The sequence below is a fragment of the Castor canadensis genome, chromosome 7 (genome assembly GCF_047511655.1).
Source record: "Castor canadensis chromosome 7, mCasCan1.hap1v2, whole genome shotgun sequence".
NCBI classification, from domain to species: Eukaryota; Metazoa; Chordata; class Mammalia; order Rodentia; family Castoridae; genus Castor; species Castor canadensis.
Window position 1 is genome coordinate 14077649 of NC_133392.1, and position 18190 is coordinate 14095838.

Sequence of the window (18190 nt, forward strand, 5' to 3'; positions counted from 1 at the left end):
TATGCTATGGACTGAATGTTCTCATCTCCCCGCCGCCCCACACACACACCAAAAGTCATTTGTTGAAACTCTAACTCCCAGTGGAGGTGGGACCTTTAGCAGGTGATTAGGCTTAGGTGAGGACAGGAAGGTGGAGCCTCCAGGGTGGGATTAGTGCCCTTATGAAAAGAGGAAGGACACAAGGTCTCTCTGTGTACTCTTACACCATTCTGGCTCTCTGTTCTCAGACTTCCAGCCTTCAGAACCATGAGAAATAAATATGAGGTGATTAGGCCACCCAGCCTACAGTAAAGTGTCCTAGCAGTCTATTGTGGTTCTGCTATGAAGTGTCCCCACAAAAAGCTCAGGTGTGCAAGGTTTGGTTGCCAGCTGGTGACAGTATTGAGAGGTAATTGGATCATCAGGGTGCTAACCCATTGATAAGTGGAGCCTGGTTGGAGGAAGTAGGTCACTGGGTCTGTGGTATGTCTTGTCCCTGGCCCCTTCACCACCCCCATCCCCTCTCTGTTTCTGCTTCCTGGCCACCATGAAGTGGTGCTCCACTGTGCTCTCTCCACCATGATGCTCTGCCTCACCACAGGCCCAGAAACACAGAGCTAAACAACCATGGACTGAACTCTCTGAAAGCATGAGCCCAAATAAATCTTTTCCTTCAAGGTGTTTTCTCCCAGGCATTTTGTCTCAAAGATTAAAAACTGATGGATGCACAGCCCAAACTAAAACAAACAGTGGGGGCTGGGGGACAACATGAAGTGTCTGACGCTCCCAGGTGTTGGTGTGTAGGAAGTTTGGGACCCATGAATTCATATTCCTGCACAGGGACACAGAAGTAAATAGCCCAAGGTGACAGCAATATGAGGTACAGGAGGCAGGGGCAAAAAATGAGGGGCAGAAACAATCTGGGTCATTTCCTTAGAACCATGGAAGAATTCTGACTAGCAAATAAAATAAGAAAATGAGCAGGGCGTTGAGTTATCCATGTCTACATTTGAACAGGACTTACTATTGCCTCAAGAAGCGAGTGGTTGAGAGGTTCAATGCCAGTCGTAATGAAGCCACCTTTAGGTTTCTGAGGAGGTACCTGCTTCATGTTTGGATGCCCTGAGCCTGGAAAACAGCCAGTTGACCAATGAGTGTTTGGGACTGAATCTCAAATAGCCCTTTAGCTGGATCACGTGCTCCCACTTGAGTGGCCTGTCGTGAATACATTTGGGTTTCAGGGGCTTTGTCACACCTCAGCTGGGCTAATGTAGCTTGAGGAACATCAAGCTCCACAAAACCCCTCGTACCCAGGCCTGCTGTCTGAAGTCCCCCTCCTGTGCCTCATGTGTCTCATGGGTCTTGTTCACATCTTGCCAATTCCATTGCCTGAGGCCAGTCTTCAAGGCATGAAAGGATAGATTCTGATCACTGTGGGGAGGGGGAGAAGATCTAGAAAGGGAGACGGAAAGTCTCATTGAGAGGCAGCCCTTGGCAATAACCAGAACGTGAAGCCTTCAGAGACAGGTGCTGCCTTTTTTCTTTTTTCAAATGTAACCCCCTGGAAATTTCCTTGGTTGCCCCTGTAGCCTCATCCACCATTTACCCAGGGTAGTTTGGCTAATCACAGAACCCAGCTGATTTTTGTAAGACTATCTCAAAGATGTAGTCATTGGACATTGTTAACAGCCAACAGAGGAAATAGTAAAAAGAGATGTACTCTTCCGGGAGCCAGCCATCACATTCCATCTGTTCATATCATCAAAGCCCAGGCTGGGTCCTCAGGAGTGGCTGTGACACAGAGTTGAGTGACAGTGAGTTCTGTGAGAAAGGATCTCAGGAGGCCCTGCAGAGGAGTAGAGAAGGGAGACAAGGAAATGAAGGAGGCTGGTACAGAAGCTCCAGTCCACCAGGAAACAAGGAGACAGTACACAGCACACCCCAGAGATGTCCCCATGGGAGGGGCAAGGAAGCAGGGTGCCATAGCTCCATCCCATTCATTAGTCACTGATTGAAAGATGTTCCCAGAGCAGTAACTCCTTGGCACCTCTAGCTGGCCTGGTGCATGCCCACACTTTATTGACCAGAAGCTGTCCTTGAAGGGAGCTGGAGTGCCAGAATGTACAGATAGGACAACATCTACACAACGCAGCCATTCTTGTGCCACTCCACTCAGGAGCAGCTCAGGAAGGGGTCCACCTGGCAAGTGCTAACCCTTCCAGGTACCAATCCTTCCATTCAGGTGGCAATATTTTAATCAGCCATCTCACTCAAGAGGTGCTCTCCATGTGCCAATTAGTGAGAAAAGTTTTCTCACAGACCCTTGTGAACACAGGTGACAATTCTACTCAGTAGCATCAGTGGCGGGGCTAGTCTTATGTGCATTCATGCAATCATTCAAGAAAAGAGGTTGCTCAGACCAGCTCTGTCTCATCAGGGAACACAGTGGGCAGATCAGGAAGGTTTTAACAGCTGAAAGTACTAATTCCAACAGCAGGGTAAATTTTTTCTCGTGTCACAAGAAATCAGTGACACCATCAGGTTGTTTCATCTTGCTTATACTGGTGCTTTTTAAAATTGTAGACATAAAAAAAGAGAGAGAAAATGCAGACAGGGGGCTGGGAATGTAGCTCAGTGATAGGGTGCTTATGTAGCATGCACGAGTTCCTGGGTTCAATCCCCAACACTGCAAGAAAACAAAAATGCAGGCAGGAAATGAATTGGACCAGGGATGAGGGTGATGTTTTTTCCCATCCCGTTCTGAGGTGAAGGACACTGACTAGATTTCCACAGGCTCTTGAGACTGACTTCAGACCTCATGCAGGATCTGTCTCCAAGCCAAAGTCTCAGACAATAGGCTTCAGTGCCACATTGTCTCAAAGACAAGGTGAGAAAATCAGCTCAGCTTGTGTCTGTCACATAAGAGGTAATTGATGGAGCCTCACTTTTTAACGAGGTGGTAAAACTTCCCCCTTGCAAAGAAAAGCATGAGGTTTTTGTAGATGTAAATGAGCCTGTTTTGCATCAGCTTGAAGGCAATGCACAGAATCTCCATTCCGATAATGATATAAATGGAAAGGAACAGGAAGAAGTGAGGGTGAACTAACACGGTGTCCCCAAACCCGATGGTGGTCAGTGTGACAAAGCAGAAGTAGAAAGCATCCCCAAAGTCCAGCTGTGTCTCCCAGAAGGGGAGGATGAGAGCTGCACAGGAAATGTAGGCAAAGATCACGAGCGCAATGATTGGGAGGGGGATGTCCAGCCTCTCCACCTGCCGGCCCACCTCATCCAGGTTGCTGATGATGGAGCAGGAGAGGCGCCCCAGCACCAGCTCGGGACACGAGTTACTCCTCTCTGCAGTCCGCAGGGGCTGCTGCAGCGTGTTCGGTTTCTGTCCTGCAACAAGCCTCTCAAACAGTTCTGTGTTGCAGCTTGGGGCCAAGGGACACCTGCTGAGCTTGGGGTCTGGAAGCTCTTCAGAACTGATGACGATGCTTGGGATGGCTGCATCTTCGGGCATGATGTCAGGCTTCCTCCTGCAGAGCAGCTGGGAGCAAAACTTGGAGAGGGAACAGGGGAATAAAGGCAGCATTCGAAACCGATTATAACACCTGGATAAGACAGTTGCCAGTATGTCACCTATGTCCGTGAGGACCAGGAACATCAAAGGGATGCCAAAGACAGCATAGACTATGCACAGGAACTTGCCGAGCCTGGTGACAGGATACATGTGGCCGTAACCTGAAAAAAGAAGACAGAGTCTTTGATTGTCTCCCAACACTCCCAAAAGTTTTAAAGAGACCTACCATTTCCTCTCCTTGACATATTTTACACAATGTATTTTAAAAGATTCATCTTGAACTTGGAGCTCCATGGTAGAGCATTTGCTTAGCATATGTAAGGCCCCAAGTTCAATCCCCAGCACCTAAAATAAATGAATAAATAAATAAAAATGAAAATGTTTATCTTAAGCATTCACTGCCTGCCTGGCATAAGGCCAGCCTTGTGGAGCGATAGGGAGGAAACAGCTTCTCTTAGGATAAGGAGCAACCCATATCCAGATGTTTAACTTGAAATGTCCTTTGCAGAGGACAAGCACACAGTGGGGGTGAGGTGACTGCCCTTCAGCCTACTGTGGCTATTTCTGTGTGCTTATGGGCTCCACTCACTGGAAGAGTATAGGCGAATGCAGGTGGAGAGACAGGAAGGGTCACATGAGAGGTAGTCACACACACCCCCCCCCACACACACTGTCTTTTTCATCCTCCCAAGCTTTTTAAGAAGCCACCCTTGTCCTCCCCAGGATGTCTGGAGCCTGGAGTTGATTTGTTTTTAATATAATGAGCACTTATTATATGCCAAGGGTGTTCACAGCAGTGTGCATAAGGACAATAAAAAGATGAAAAATGAATGAAATTTAATTACTGCCATCACAGTCATTTTTGATCCAGCTGATCAGGCAGACATATTCATGAACAGGAAGCCTTAGCATCTAGCTTCTGCAAGTCCATGATCTTGATTGAGTCCCAGCTGTGCCATTTAAATACACAACTTGAATGTTGTGTATTCGGGTTTCAGATCTATAAAATAAGGGTGACAGTCCCTACTTCTGTAGTGACTAGTTTATATACAGACTACACTTATATAGTGACCAGCAGGAGTTTCCATAAGGCTGGGGCCTGCCCTGTGGTGACAAGTGCTAAGCGTGCTGTCCTTGCCCTTGAGAGCTAATAGCTGTCTACTGAGCAGGTATCATAGTTGGGTAGTGACCAGCCTTTATAGGGAGTGTCACCTTCATTCACAAATGGAAAAATTGAGGTGCAGGGTAATAAAGCAACGTGACCCAGAGCATCCATGGGGTTCTGTAGGTCCAGACCCCTGCTCTCCATTGCAGGACAGGGCCCTTCAAGCAGTAGAACTGGCCAGCCAAGCAAAAGAGAGGGGTGGGCAAGGGTCTTTAGCTCATCAGGGGCTGCTCAGTTCTCCACTTCCCTCCCCATGCTCCAGAGTGCACAGGGCAGGTTCAGAGAGAGGGTGACCCCAATGCACAGATGCCCAGAGCTTCTGGAGTGGGCAAGATTTCATGGCTTCAACAAGCAGAGGAAGAAACTTCAGTGTTTAGTGCCTGTGTTTAATTTTTGATGTCATCAAGGATGATTAATACAGAAAAATGCAGCCCAATTATGTAAATTAATTTGAAGGCAATTCCTAAGTGGGCTGAGCGCCAGTCTTCTCCAGACCTGCAGCTCCCTATTGTACACTTGGCTTTGGGCTCTGTCTGGCAGGAGGAGGCAGCTGCAGGACACCCACCTTCCCTGGTCCCCAAGGCGGGAGGAGCTGTGGCCTTCAAAGGTGCTTGCTATACCCTTCACATCTGTCCCAAAGCACTCCATACAGCTTTGGATGGTTCCATTCGACACCCTCTGGTGACAGGATTTACTTAACTAAGTGTGTACATTCATTCATTCAATGAGTATTCGTTAAGTGCTTACTGCATGCACCAGAGCCACAGTGGGGAATGAAGTAGATATCAGATTCAACTTCACTGAGCTGGTTTACTGGAGGAGGCAGATATTAATCAAATACCCACATATGTAAGTTTGTCCTTAGAAATGGAGATCAGTCAAAGTAAGTAAGTTTGCAGACTGTTCCCTGTGTGATTAGAATGAATGTGCCCATCCTGGATTTGGGCTCAGGAAAGTTTTCCTGGAGAGGTGACTCTTGAGCAGAGTTTGGGAGGGGGGGCCAAGAATAAGGTGAAGAAGCAACATTGCAAAGGCCCTGGGGCAGGTTTGAGAAAGTACCATTCATAAGATGTGACCCTTGACATATCAAGGGAGTGACAAAGAGTTGAAATCCAGCTATAGAAAGCACCTTTCTAAATTTTTACCAAAGCGTCACAAGGGTGAAGCTGTCATCCTGTATAGAGGATCCAAGAGAAGTCCAGAGAAGCCGGTAGACATCAGGAGGTAGGCAGGGTCTGAGGGTTCACACGACAGAAGCGGGTACTAGTAAGGTAGACTGGAAAAATGACACCTCCCACAAAATTCCAAGTCCTGATTCCTGGAATCCATGAATCCTATCTGGTTTGGAAAAGGGGCCTTTGCGGGCATGCTGAAGGACTTTGAGGTGAGGAGAAGATCCTGGATTAGTTGAGTGGCCCCTACAGGCCATGAAGAGTGTCCTTACAACAGCAGAGCAAAGGGTGACCTTCACACAAGGAGAGAAGGGGGCAGTGAGACCTCAGAGGCAGAACTGGAGTGATGCAGCCACAAGTCAAAGAATGCTGGCAGCCACATGCAACTGGAAGAAGTGGGAAGTTCTCGGGAGGGAGCAGTCTTGCCAACTCCTGATCTTTTAAACCAGTGAAACTGATTCCAAACTTCTGGCCTCCAGAATTTGACAGGGTAATTTCCCAATGCTTTAGGCAACAGAGTTTGTAGACGTTTGTTGCATCTTGAACAGACCACCTCATTGCCTCACAGCATTATGGCAGGCTCCAGGTAGACCCAGAAAGATGGTACCTGTCCAGGAAGAGGTGCTGGGACTTTGGCTACTGTGGGAGCTAGGAGAAGTGGGAGAAGGGTGGGTCCATGGATTTGGACTAGACTTGGCAGGTCTAGCTCAGGGTGGTTTGGACTTGGGTCATTTGAATGGAGCTGGAAATTCAAGCACAGAACAGGCACACCTAAGTCTTTGGCTACTAGGTCAATTTGTTGATGCGTCCCTACTCGGAGAAGTTTTGCACAGATGAGAGGCAGTGATTCCTGGTAGTTAGGAACACATGCTCTGAAGTCAGACAAGAAGGAACTCAACACACTGCTCTGTGGCGCCAAGCTCTATGACCTGGGTCAAGGGGCTTCATTACTGGCTGTCTCCATTTCCCTGGGCACAAAAGAGGGAGGTAACACTTAATTCCTACAACAGTGGGTGGCTGGAGTATTAAACAGTTACCACATGTCAAATGCTTAGAATAGGGCCTGGCCCATAGCAAGTGCTCAGTCTGCTGGTGCTTTTCAAGAGACCATGCTTTCTAAACCACAAGTAGGAGATGTGATCAGACAAAGTGTGTGCTATTCCTGGGAGTAAGCGCAGTTTTGTGACATCAATTTCCATGGGTCAGAAGATTTGACTCCCTATTCTATGACAACCAGATGGACAGTTGCTGGACTATGAAGGTGACTAGAGATATCATGAATCCATCAGATCCAAAACAACCCTGGGGGTCCTGGTAAACTGGTGGGGAGAGGGGTCACTGCATATGCTCCTACATGAAACATATCTTGGTACCCACATCAGTGGTAACCACTGTGGAGTGTCCTTTCTTTGCTCATTCATTCATTCATGGTCTTTCTTTTCAGATAGAAGAATCCAGCTAGATCGGATCTCCATGGCCGACCCATCTCACTCAGGATTAAAAACCAGTCTTCACAAGGCCTATGAAGCTCTGGAACCCCCAACTTCATCTCCTATTCTCTCCTGACTCTGCCCCAGCAACACTGACCTGGTACTTTCCTCAAACAAGCCAAGTGGGCTCCTACTCTAGGGCTTTTACACTTACTGTCCACCTCCCCTAAAATATTTATACTCCAAATAGCCTCATGGCTTGCTCCCTCATTTCCTTCAAGTCTGTTCACATGCCTCCTTCTTAGGGGATCTTCTCTGAGCTCCCTGTGTGCAGTTGCAGCCTTCATCCCCTCCATCCCCACCCCCTTCTTTGCTATTCTCTGTAACATTCATACCTGTCTGACCTACTATATATGTTTGCTATTGTCAGTCTCACCATCTGAGTGGAGACTTTTATTTGTTGAGTGAGCACATTTAGTCAGCATCTACTTTATACCAGGCACTTGTAGGTGGGGCTCGGGGAAAGAGTTGGAGCAGGCAGAGGATGCCTGTCCCTCTAGCAGGTGTCTAGAGCTCTCCTGAGGGGATGGGAGCTCCTCCAGTCTGGGATGGGGGTCTGGGAAGGGCCTGGGCCCTGGGCAGCAGCCAAGATTCCTATACCCAAGCTTGAAATGGGCCCACAGAGCCATCACACAGGGATGTCAGTGGCAGCCAAGACATCCCATAGTCAGGGAGACACCCCATTTCCCAGACGGTCCATAAGCACCCCCAGTTCTCATGCACCCTTAGGGAAGCCAGGAGGAGCTCCCCAGTAGTAACTAATAACCCCCAGTCTCCAGGTTTGGGGTGTCCCAGGGTTAAGTTTACTTTGATTTAAAGAAGAGAATCTAATATTTCTAATATTTCTTACCATGATTTGTAAAGTACATTTTAGAATCACAATTCCCTGCCTAACAAAACCCTTAGGGCTGGCCACCTCCATTCTTACCTGTGTTTATGGACACAAAATAGAAGTCTGGTGACCTGTTCATGGTCACACAGCCCACAGCCAACAAGGGTCAGCCCCCTTCATCTAAAGACATAGCCAACATGCCCAGGCTTCTCCTTGGCAAAGGTGGGCTTAATAGGTTCTAGACAAAGTCCCTTCATGGGTGCCTCTGAGTGAGACATGTTTACAATCCAGAAGAAATGCTAGATTCCATTCCAGAAAGTGTCCCAAGGAAGCAAGTCTCAGAGAACATACAGCCCCTACCAAGGAAGATATTAACCATCCCAATTACCAAATGCTGAAATGCAGAATGGAAAAGTCTATCATTTCCTATTATGCAATGGAATATTCTGATACAATCAGCCCACTGCACTTAGCCTGCCCCCAAGCACTTGCTTCTCTGCTCCAAGTGGTTGACTCAGTAAGAATGGCTGAGGATGGACCAGCATCCCACCTGTCAGGTGTCCCTTTCTTCACATCAAGGCCAGGTGCACTTCAGGTGAAGCAGGGCAGGAAGCAGTATTTCTGGAGGAGCTTTGAGCACTGTATTGATCACAGGCAGTACAGAACATCCCCAACCTCCTCCTCCAGTAGTAATTACCGGGCACACGCTGTCCTAATTGACTTGTACAATGGGTAGTGGCTTTGCTTTCTGGAGAGCTAAACTGAGCTAATGCATTTCCATTATATCGGCGATTCATAGCTTGACTCCCATGAGAATGAAAAAAGCCAGGTAGGCTGTGAAAAAATACTGATGGCTGGGCTTGATCCCTAAAGGTTCTGACTTGATTGGTCCAGGATAGGGTCCGGTCATGGGGGATTGTGAAAGATATTGAGATGATTCTGATGTCAGCCAGGACTGAGCACAGGTGAGTTCTCAAATGTTAGCATGCATCAGAGTCTCATGGATGACTCGTTCAAACATGGATTGCTGGGCCCCACAGCAATTCTCAGGTCTGCTGGGACCTCAGAATTAATTTGCATGCCTAGCAAGCTATGCAGTGATATGGATGCTACTGGTCCATGACCACACTCTGATAACCATAGAAATGGATCTGTGTTTTCAGTGGGCTGCATCCAGAAATGCCTGCAGACATTTTTGGTAGCCACAGTGGGTAGGGGGAATGAGGAAATTTCTCCTGTGCCTAGTGGGTGGTGGCTAAAGATGCTTTTCAGCATCCTATAGTTGACACACCAGCCCCCTACAGCAAAGAATTACCTGGTCCAAGAGGCTACAGAGCCAGGGCTGAGAACCCATATATTAGCTCTAAGTTCTTGAAGTTAATAATAATAAAAAAAAAGATGAACTGAAGTCCATCCTCTTAGTCCCTTGGCTCATCTCCACATCATCCTTGCAGTTACTTTTCTCCAGAACTGTCTTTTCTCATTGCTGTCCCTAGATAGAGGGGCCTTGGAGGGGTGGCTTTGGACTTGATCTCTGCCCTGCTGGCCATACCCCCTCAGAGCCTGCCCCCCTTATCTGTGGAGGGGGACAGTCACAGCACCTTGCTCATGCGTCTGCTCTGAGAATTAAATAAGATAAGGCACTTTGATGTCCAGTGGGCACGCACTCAGTGGTGCAGCTATTGTTCATATGCTTCCCTGACCTGTCTCTGCCTGTCTCAGCATTCAGGTGAACAAAACTGGTTGTGAGGACCAACAGGGGCCGCAAGAGCTCCGTTGAAGCTGAGGTCCATCTATAGAGCATGTGGTGGCAGCAGATTCAGGTCGCCCACAGAGCAGCTACTGCTCCCTCTCTCATTTAGGGGTAGACCATGGGGTCTTAGTCACCCAGTGAGCCAGTCCCTTGTGGGGACAGGGATGGGAAGAGATCCCCACTGATTATGAGACACATAGAAGAAACTGGTATCCCTTTCCCTATTTAGTTATGTTTGGAAGTATGAACCTTGATGGCCTCTTCCAACCTACTGAGCAGGAGGGTGGAGAAAACCTGGTGCTCAATGCCACAGCAGACTGGAAATTAGCCCTAGAGCTGTTCTCCCACTGGCCTCTTCCTTGTGAGGTGACACAGTTTCCTTGCAGTGGACAGTGGTGGGTTGGGTTTTCAGGTAGCTTCCACTGAAGGTCTCCTGATTGCCACTCACACATATGGTCATCACCAATCTTTCTATGGACCCTGGGAGGCAGGTCTAGGAGGGCTATGGGTCCAGACCCAGGCTTAGGGGGGCCTCACCCCTTAAAAGAGATTACCCATCTCTGACCCATGGTGCCTGGCCTCCAGAATATATAGCTGATCACTGTGCTCCACCACCCCATATACCCACTGGAACCACCCAGTGGCATCTTTGTGGCCCTCCTAGGGATGGACACCTCTCTTGAATGAAAAGAGGGGTCCTAGTCCTGCTGGTTGACCAAGAGGGGAAGGGGCCTCCCTTTGAGCAGTGGGCCATGCTCCTGGTAAGACTCTTACCCAAGAGCTCCTGAGAAGTAGCCAAGGGCAGCCCCATCCCCTTCAACCTCTCCTACCCCATCCCTGGCAGGGGAACCCTGGCTTGGCTCCTCCAAGTCAACCCCATCCTGCAACACCACCAGTAGAGACGCCAAGATGATCAGGTCAGCTTGGAACAAGCCCTTAGTTACTGGAATGTTCTCAGTGCTGGCCCAGGGACACAGAGTTCAAGCCCCCCTAGTCCAGGAGGCCTCACTCCCCAACAGGGTCTCAGCCATTTTCTGCTCTATTCTTTGCCATCCAGTACAATGGTCTTTTCCTGACAGGGTCCACTAAATTTGATTGGATTGTTACCTCTGCCTGGGAAGTTCTTGCTCTTCTCTGCCTGGTTAACCTCTGATCCATCAGACCCCAACTCACACGTTCCTTTCACAGAGAAGCCTCCACCCTTCCACTTCTGGGCCTGTTTCACCACCCCCACCATTTGAGCTGCCCCTCTTGAGAACCCCCTAGTGTGGAAGCTTATAGGACTGTGGGTTTATCTTTTATTGCCTTCTCCTCCTCTAGACTAGAGGCAGGGAGCATCCAGCCAGATCCTATGGGTGGGGGACACAGAAGCTTGTGGAGAGAGAGAGAGAGAGAGAGAGAGAGAGAGAGAGAGAGAGAGAGAGAGAGAGAGGGAGGCAGTAAAGTGTTGGGTGAAAGCCTAGGTGGTTTGGGCTCAAATACACATGAGCTGTGAGACTGAGCCTATTTAAACTGTATATGGCCCATTGGGGATTAGATGAGCTAATCAATCATTGTGAAGAAGTTAGGGCTGGGGCTGTAGCTCAGTGGCAGAATGCTTGCCTAGTAGGCCTGAGACCCTTGGTTCCATTCCCAGCACCACAGAAAAACAAAGACCAAAAGACAAAACTGGACAAAACCTGGAATATCTTAAGTGCAAACTGCTAGCCAGCACAGCTGCGGTGTATGTTGGTGCTCAGTATATATTTGGTGGAAGGAAGGCAGGAGAAAGAAAGGAAGGCCATCTCCACATCCCAGTTTCAGTGTCTTCTGTCATCCAGGATCCCACCCTTTGCATAGCCACCAAGAGGAGGATGTATGGCTTTGAGGGTGCCCAGAGCCTGTCTTTATTTTTATTTATTTATTTTGGTGGTACTGGAGTTTGAACTCAGAGCTTTGCGCTTGTTAGCAGGTGCTACCACTTGAGCCACACCTTCAGCCCAGAGCCTGTCTTTAAATGAATGGCTGGTCATAGTGAAAGGGCAGCTCCTGAGCACAGCCCTCTCCCTGCCTGGGCTCTGGAAGGGACACCCCACAGGTGACTTGAACATAAGAAACCTTTCCTTATCTTGGGGACCGGTGCAGAGGCCGGCTTTGTCCTCTCAGAACACTTCTTCTCCAGGGCATGCCATCCTCTCCATCCTCCACACAAGGAAGCTCAGAAACCCAGGCTGTTGCTACCGCCTAGGTAGACACCAGGGTTTCTGCCTCAAGTGGAGGGATGGGCAGGCTCAGGAGGGTGGTGAGAGTGGGGACCAGGATGAAGGTACTGAACGCAGGGCCAGTGGAGGTAGAGTCCCAGTGGTGTCTCCAAATGGAGATGCCCAGCACTACTAAGAACGTGGATCTGGGGCTCTGGGGAGGGGCAAGACTGGGGAGGTAAGGTTTAGAGTCACCAGCAGCTAGGTGGCAGCTGTTCCCTTGGGAATGGACCAGAATTCTAGAGGAGGGTATTGTGTGGAGAGGGAGGATGGTATGCCAGAGCACTGGACTTGGAGTCTTAAAGCCCATTTGTGGGCACCAGCTCCACTCGCTGCATGACCTTGGCCCCTGACTTCACCCTTTGGACTGAGAACTTGGGACTCACAGCACCCAATTCTCAGGACCTCAGTAAGCAGCAGGACAGCTGCAGTGGCAACTTGGGCTGCTACCAGGACAGTCCAGGCTGTGCCTGGCTGCCTCCTCTGATGCCCTCTAAGTGTTCTAATGTTCTCCCACCCAGTACCCCTGCTGTCCTGCAGGTATAAGGGGTGCTGCAGGGCTCCACCCACCCCTGCTCAGGGCACCACAAGGTGGAGTCCTCCTCATCACCCAGCCAGCCACTCCAGATCTTCCTCCAAAGTTGGCTCCACTGCCCAAGTTGTCCTGGATTAGGCTGTCATCACTGTTCGCCTAGCCGCTGCAGAAGTCTCCCCGCTGACCCACTTGCCCTGCAGGTGGAGTGGTCTGTGTGGGATTCGGAGCCACCACTTCCTTCCTTTGCAGGATGTCCTTTGGGCACTCCTGCCAGCCCTCAACCCTGTGGTCCCGCCCTCCATCAATCTCTTGTCTCTCTGTACCCATGACTTAGCCTTACAATGCCAGACATTCCTTTTGCTCCTGTCCAGATTTCTCTCCTTCATGCCTGGACTTCCTACCCATCTCCTGCTTCACCATCATCCTGCTCCCCCTACCCCAGGAGTTCTTTAAAATGGTCTCACTGCTTGTTTGCCTCTGCTCTGAGTAGCTGCAACTGCCCATACTCTTTCCTCTCAGAATCCCCTGATCACATCACTGTCACACACAGACCACATTTAGACACCTGTGAACACTCCTGTCTTGCCCTCCTGAGTCAGTGGGTTGGGACCACCTTTGCCCTGTTCCCAGTCAGGCACATACCACTGACAGACTGTACTTTGTACATGAGCATTCAGGCAAGGGGGTAAGAAGAGCCAAAATCTGGTCCACATCCTGCTCCCTGGGACCTCTGCCCAGGCATGTGGCTACGCCCACCTGAAGGAAGGATGCTCTCTTCTAACTTGCATGGAAGTCCATATGGGTCAGTGGCAGCCGTACTCACTGCAATGCTCCTGAGTTGGAACAGTGCCTGCCTGTGCACAGGGGGCCTGGCAGCTGTATGCATACCTCATCGTTTCTTGTACTCAATAAACTGAATGTTCCCGGACCTCCACCAACAGGTGGGGCCTCCCGCTTCTCCCCACCCCAGTCTCTCTCCCAGGCAGCCTGCAGTTTGTGGTTGGAGGTGGCCACAGGGCAAATCTGCCCTTGCCCTGTACTTACCCACAGTGCTGAACACAGTGCAGCAGAAAAAGAGTGCGCTCAAGAAGGACCAGTCACTTGGATCCTTAAACCACTCAGGCTTCACCTTCTGTAGATGTTCCCGCAGGTTCTTTTTCTTGCCTTCCACAACTCAAGAGAGAGACCACAGTGAGACAGGGCTCTGTCCAGCAACACAGACCCACCCAGGTGACAGGGATAGGGTCTTTCCCAAGGCCCAGCCACTCCCAGCTCTGTGGTCCCCATCAACACCATGGCTGGGCCCTGGAGCCTTCTTTTATGATGCTTCTGTGGCTCAGGTCCTGCCCCTGGTCCCTGGAGTCTAGAAGGTCACACAGCTCCATGAGAAAAGCACTAACAAAGAGGCCCCAGGTCCAGCTGAGCTCAGTCCTGGAATTGCTTTAATTTTTGGAACCTCCATTTCTTTTACTTTTCAAAGAATAAAACACCTCTGCTCTGACTCTCTCATGGAATTCTTTTTTCCATTTTCTCTTATAGTTAGCTTTAATTTTTTTTATTCATTTATATATTTTTAAATTTTTTATTATTGGGGTATATTTGTTGTATGGGGGATTCATAGTGACAATTCCAAATAGACTTACATTGTACATTGGTTAGATCACCTCCGTCATCATTTCCCCTCCACCCCCTCCCACCCCACTTAAAGCATTCCAAGAGATTTCACTGTTCTATTTCATATATGTATATGAAATCCATCAACCACATTCCCTTGCCTTCATCTCCCTCATTCACCCTTCCTTTCCCATAAGAGCTCCCCTCCACACGCATGCACTGTACCTATTTTACAGTCCTTTCATTATTAATTTCTGAGTCAATGTTCAAAGGAGTTTGTCAGTGTATCCCTGCTGTGACTATACTTTACTTTGGTCAGTTCAACCCCTTCCATTGCTCTTCCTTACCCCTTCTCTCCCAGCCCCATCTTCCAACAGCTTTCAATACATATCGTTGCATCCTCTACCTTCACAAGTGTTATGTGTCTATCATTCCTTTTTTGTTTTCATGGAATTCTTGAGAACTGAAAGCAAAAAGGCTTTCAGGAAATGTAAGCTGTGACGTGGATGCAGATTGTCCCGGCTCCTGCAGAGCATTAAGCCCACTGGGATTTGGTGACTTACGGGACACTGGTGGCTCATGCCTGTAATCATAGCTACTCAGAAGGCAGAGATCAGGAAGATCATGGTTCAAAGACAGCCCAGGCAAATACTGGGTTCTGTTGCCAGTTCCTGAACTGCTCTTTCAAGGAGGGAAGCCTAGGTTGGTCCCAAGACTGAGAGAGGGCAGGGCTGGGAACCCTGTCTTCTCAGAGAGGATCTCAAATGGTTCTGTTGGCCTAGGCAGCCAATGGGCTTTGGGACTCCAAAAACTTCCCACCAGGCTCTAATAGGATCAGAAGAGGATAACGCTGAGCCTGGCATACATAGAAGTCACCACCTGTTGAACAGCACCAGCCTGGGAGTTCAGACACCGGCATCTAAGCTCAGCTCAGACCCTGACTACTTCCTGTAGCTATGGTCAAGAGACTGCTTTCTGAGCCTCAGTTCTCCCATCTGGGAAGAAGAATGACATGCTAATGAAAAGCTCAGACTCTGGAATTCAGATGCCTGGGGTTGGATCCCTACCTCCATTTTTCTAGTTTGTGAGCCTGGCTATGTTGCTTAACCTCTCAGTGCCTGTGTTTCTTTAAAAAAAGGGGACAATTCATACTCAAAGGGTTCTGGAATAGCGTGTGAAAGGGCCTACATTTAGCTAGTATTTATGGAGCACTTTTCTGCAGTGAAAGACAGTGCAAAATGAAGTTGGACCAGCTCTGTGTTCCACGGTCTGCTGGGCATCCAGGAAACCTTTGAATTTCCATCCCAGTCTTGGAGATGTCGAGTGAGGAGTCTGGGCAAGAACCTGGCAGTATGTATTCTAAACCAGCTCGCTGAAGGATTCCGATCTGCCAGCAGGTTTGGAGCGCCTTGAGCTTGCTGGAGGTCTGGCTGGCACGTTGACCCCAAGTAGGCAAGCAGTGGCCAGAGCATCTCCCAGAGCTTCTGAGCAGGCCTGAGTCTATCTGACAAGGGTGAAGAGCGTGGACTCTGACTCCCTGGACCAGCCTCCGGTCAGCTGCAGCAGAGGACCTGTTCCCATAGTAAGGCCAGTAAGGCCCAGCTTGGGGAAGGAGCAGGAAGCAGAAGGCTAAGGCCTGGCCAGGGCAGAGTGGGAAGTTCCCGCACCCTGATCATCCCCTGTTAATTCCTTTGTCTTTTATTTATTTCCTCTCTCTTGGTTTCTCTTCCTTTGGCAAACATAGCAGAGGAGAAACAAGTGACTGAACACAAAGAAAGGCACTCAGGACACTAAAGTACCTTCTGCCTTCCAGAGGCTTCAGGGCCCTGGTTATTGGCAGGTCTGAGACTGTGGGTCCTCCTCTCTCTAGGAGAGTGGCAAGGGCTCTGCTGACCTCAGACATAGCAAGCTGGGGAGCCCTGACACCCAGGCTCCAAGTTCTTTTCGCAGCCCCTCCTTTGAAACAGGAAGCAGGAGAGGTGGGAACAGGCTGCTTACTAGTCGTGGGAGCCAAGCCCAGTTTGGTGGGGGAGTTCCTTGAATTATAGTCCTTACAAACTGGATCTTGAGTGGGGCTGACACAGTTCTGAGGAGCAGCCTAAGAAGCTCCAGCTGTGCCTCCCATTCAGCCCAGTCCCCTAAGGTAGCCAGCAATCCACCCTCCCCAGAGCCTTTGAGGCGGGGTGGGACTGTGAACTGAGCCTCAGGAAAGGGAGCTGGCCTTTAAGAATTTCCACAGCACCCCTGAGTAGCCATTAAACTCCCCACTTCTCAGAGGAGAAAACCGAGGCTCAGAGAGATGTCACTCACCTAAGATCTCCCAGTAGAGGGAAAGGTACAGGCAGGCAGCTCCCAGACCCAGGTTTCTCCCCTAGGGAAAGGCCCTGCAGGCCAGGTGAGGCACCTACCTGTCTGGTTGCACTGCAGGATGCTGCCCAGCTCTTTCAGGAAGTTTTCCAATTCGGGGTTCTCTTCTGCCCCTGGGCGGCCCTCAACCGCAGAGAAGACCACAGCACCTACCAGTGCATAGGTCACCAGGCAACAGAGGAAGCAGAGGCCAGGCAAGAGCTTCCCCAGGGCCTCCGGGCAGCACCTCCTGGCCTGGGGCCGCCCCTCAGCCTCCTCCATCCTCCTGGAGTGTGGCAGGGCAGGACAGAGGAGCCCGTGGAGGAGGCTGGAACATCCAAGCTGGGCCTGGAGGAGGAGGGTGGGAGTGGCTGGAGAATGGCCAGCTTCAGCACTAAGTGGATGGTGCACACGTTTCCCTAAGGACTCGGGAAGCAGCCGGAACCCATCAAGTTCAGCTCCTTCGAATTACTCAGATGGCGCCCCCGCTAGCGCCCCAAATTGCTATTGATCCACTTGACCAGCCTTGGAGCGGCCGGCAGGGGCTTTGGGAAGACGACATGGTTATTGTTTTATGCTTTGTTTGGCATTTCCTATCCTGAAACTGAAGCTTCGCCTTCCAGGTACTGAATCCATTTTTTTTTGGTTTTTAGTCAAGTGATTATCCTTCTGAGGGTTGTTGGTGACACCCCCTTGGCCTAGCATCCCTGGTCTCCTGGCAGCCAGTAATAATGAGTTAGTACAGCCAGAGGGCCTTTCCAAAGGGCCTCTATCTTATGTGGATATAAATATCAGCCCCAACGCTTCATCCGCATGAAGCATCTGCCATGGCCTCACCGTGGGCAAAGCATCCTTCCTGGACCCTTAGCTTTGGGCAGGACACCTGACTTGCTCCAGCCCATCGGATGCTAGCAGGCATGATACAAGCAGGGCCGGCTTGCTCGGCCATGCGTCTTTCTCTGCCATGAGGAAAATGTGCCCTGGATGGCAGAGTTGGAGATACACCCATGTTCAGATCCTTCTTCAAGAAAGGATTCCTGGAGGCTGGGAGTGTAGCTCAGCTGTACTCAGTAGAGTACTTGCCTGGCAAGTGCAAGGCCGTCAGTTCCCTTCCCAGCACTGCAAAAGAAAAGGGGAAAAAGGGATTCACTTGTGACAGACTCTGGTTTGTTCTTTAAAGATTTGTTCTGCTTTCCGGTCTTCTTCTTGGGGAGGCCCTTGGGGAAGTCCAGCGGCTGAGCAGGGCAGGGGAACAAGAGGCTGCCCATTCCTGTTGGATTCAGGACTCCTCTGAGCTGCAATCTTTCTTCCACTGCTTCCTGTTGGTCTACAGGGACTTTTTCAGGTCTGACTGTGCTAAAAGTTTTCCTCTCCCATTGGGCTTCCTCTCCTGTCACAGGTCTTACTTCTCAAGAAAGCTTTTGCACTCCTAACTCTTCCTCACCATCTGCTTCCCAGAGGATCCATCCTGCCATAGTTGGCAC

At 49.8% G+C, this 18190-nt stretch overlaps 1 protein-coding gene across 1 annotated transcript; it reads right to left on the reverse strand.

Annotated features, from left to right (window-relative positions):
• Positions 1-2920: 2920 nt before the first annotated feature.
• Positions 2921-16988, reverse strand: Kcnk18 (potassium two pore domain channel subfamily K member 18). The gene is made up of 3 exons (XM_020185950.2): positions 16769-16988; positions 13791-13919; positions 2921-3720 (listed from the first exon to the last, which is right to left on the reverse strand). The coding sequence occupies exons 1-3, from the start codon at positions 16986-16988 to the stop codon at positions 2921-2923; spliced, it is 1149 nt and encodes a 382-aa protein (XP_020041539.2).
• Positions 16989-18190: the final 1202 nt, after the last annotated feature.

What these genes read in the sequence shown, in the direction of transcription:
- Kcnk18 (XM_020185950.2), bottom strand. Translation starts at nt 16,988, where the DNA reads ATGGAGGAGGCTGAGGGGCGGCCCCAGGCCAGGAGGTGCTGCCCGGAG. An exon ending in CCTGCAGTGCAACCAGACAG is followed by an intron (nt 13,920 to 16,768) that starts GTAGGTGCCTCA and finishes CTCTCTCTTGAG; the next exon opens with TTGTGGAAGGCAAGAAAAAG. An exon ending in CACTGTGTTCAGCACTGTGG is followed by an intron (nt 3,721 to 13,790) that starts GTAAGTACAGGG and finishes TTCTTTTTTCAG; the next exon opens with GTTACGGCCACATGTATCCT.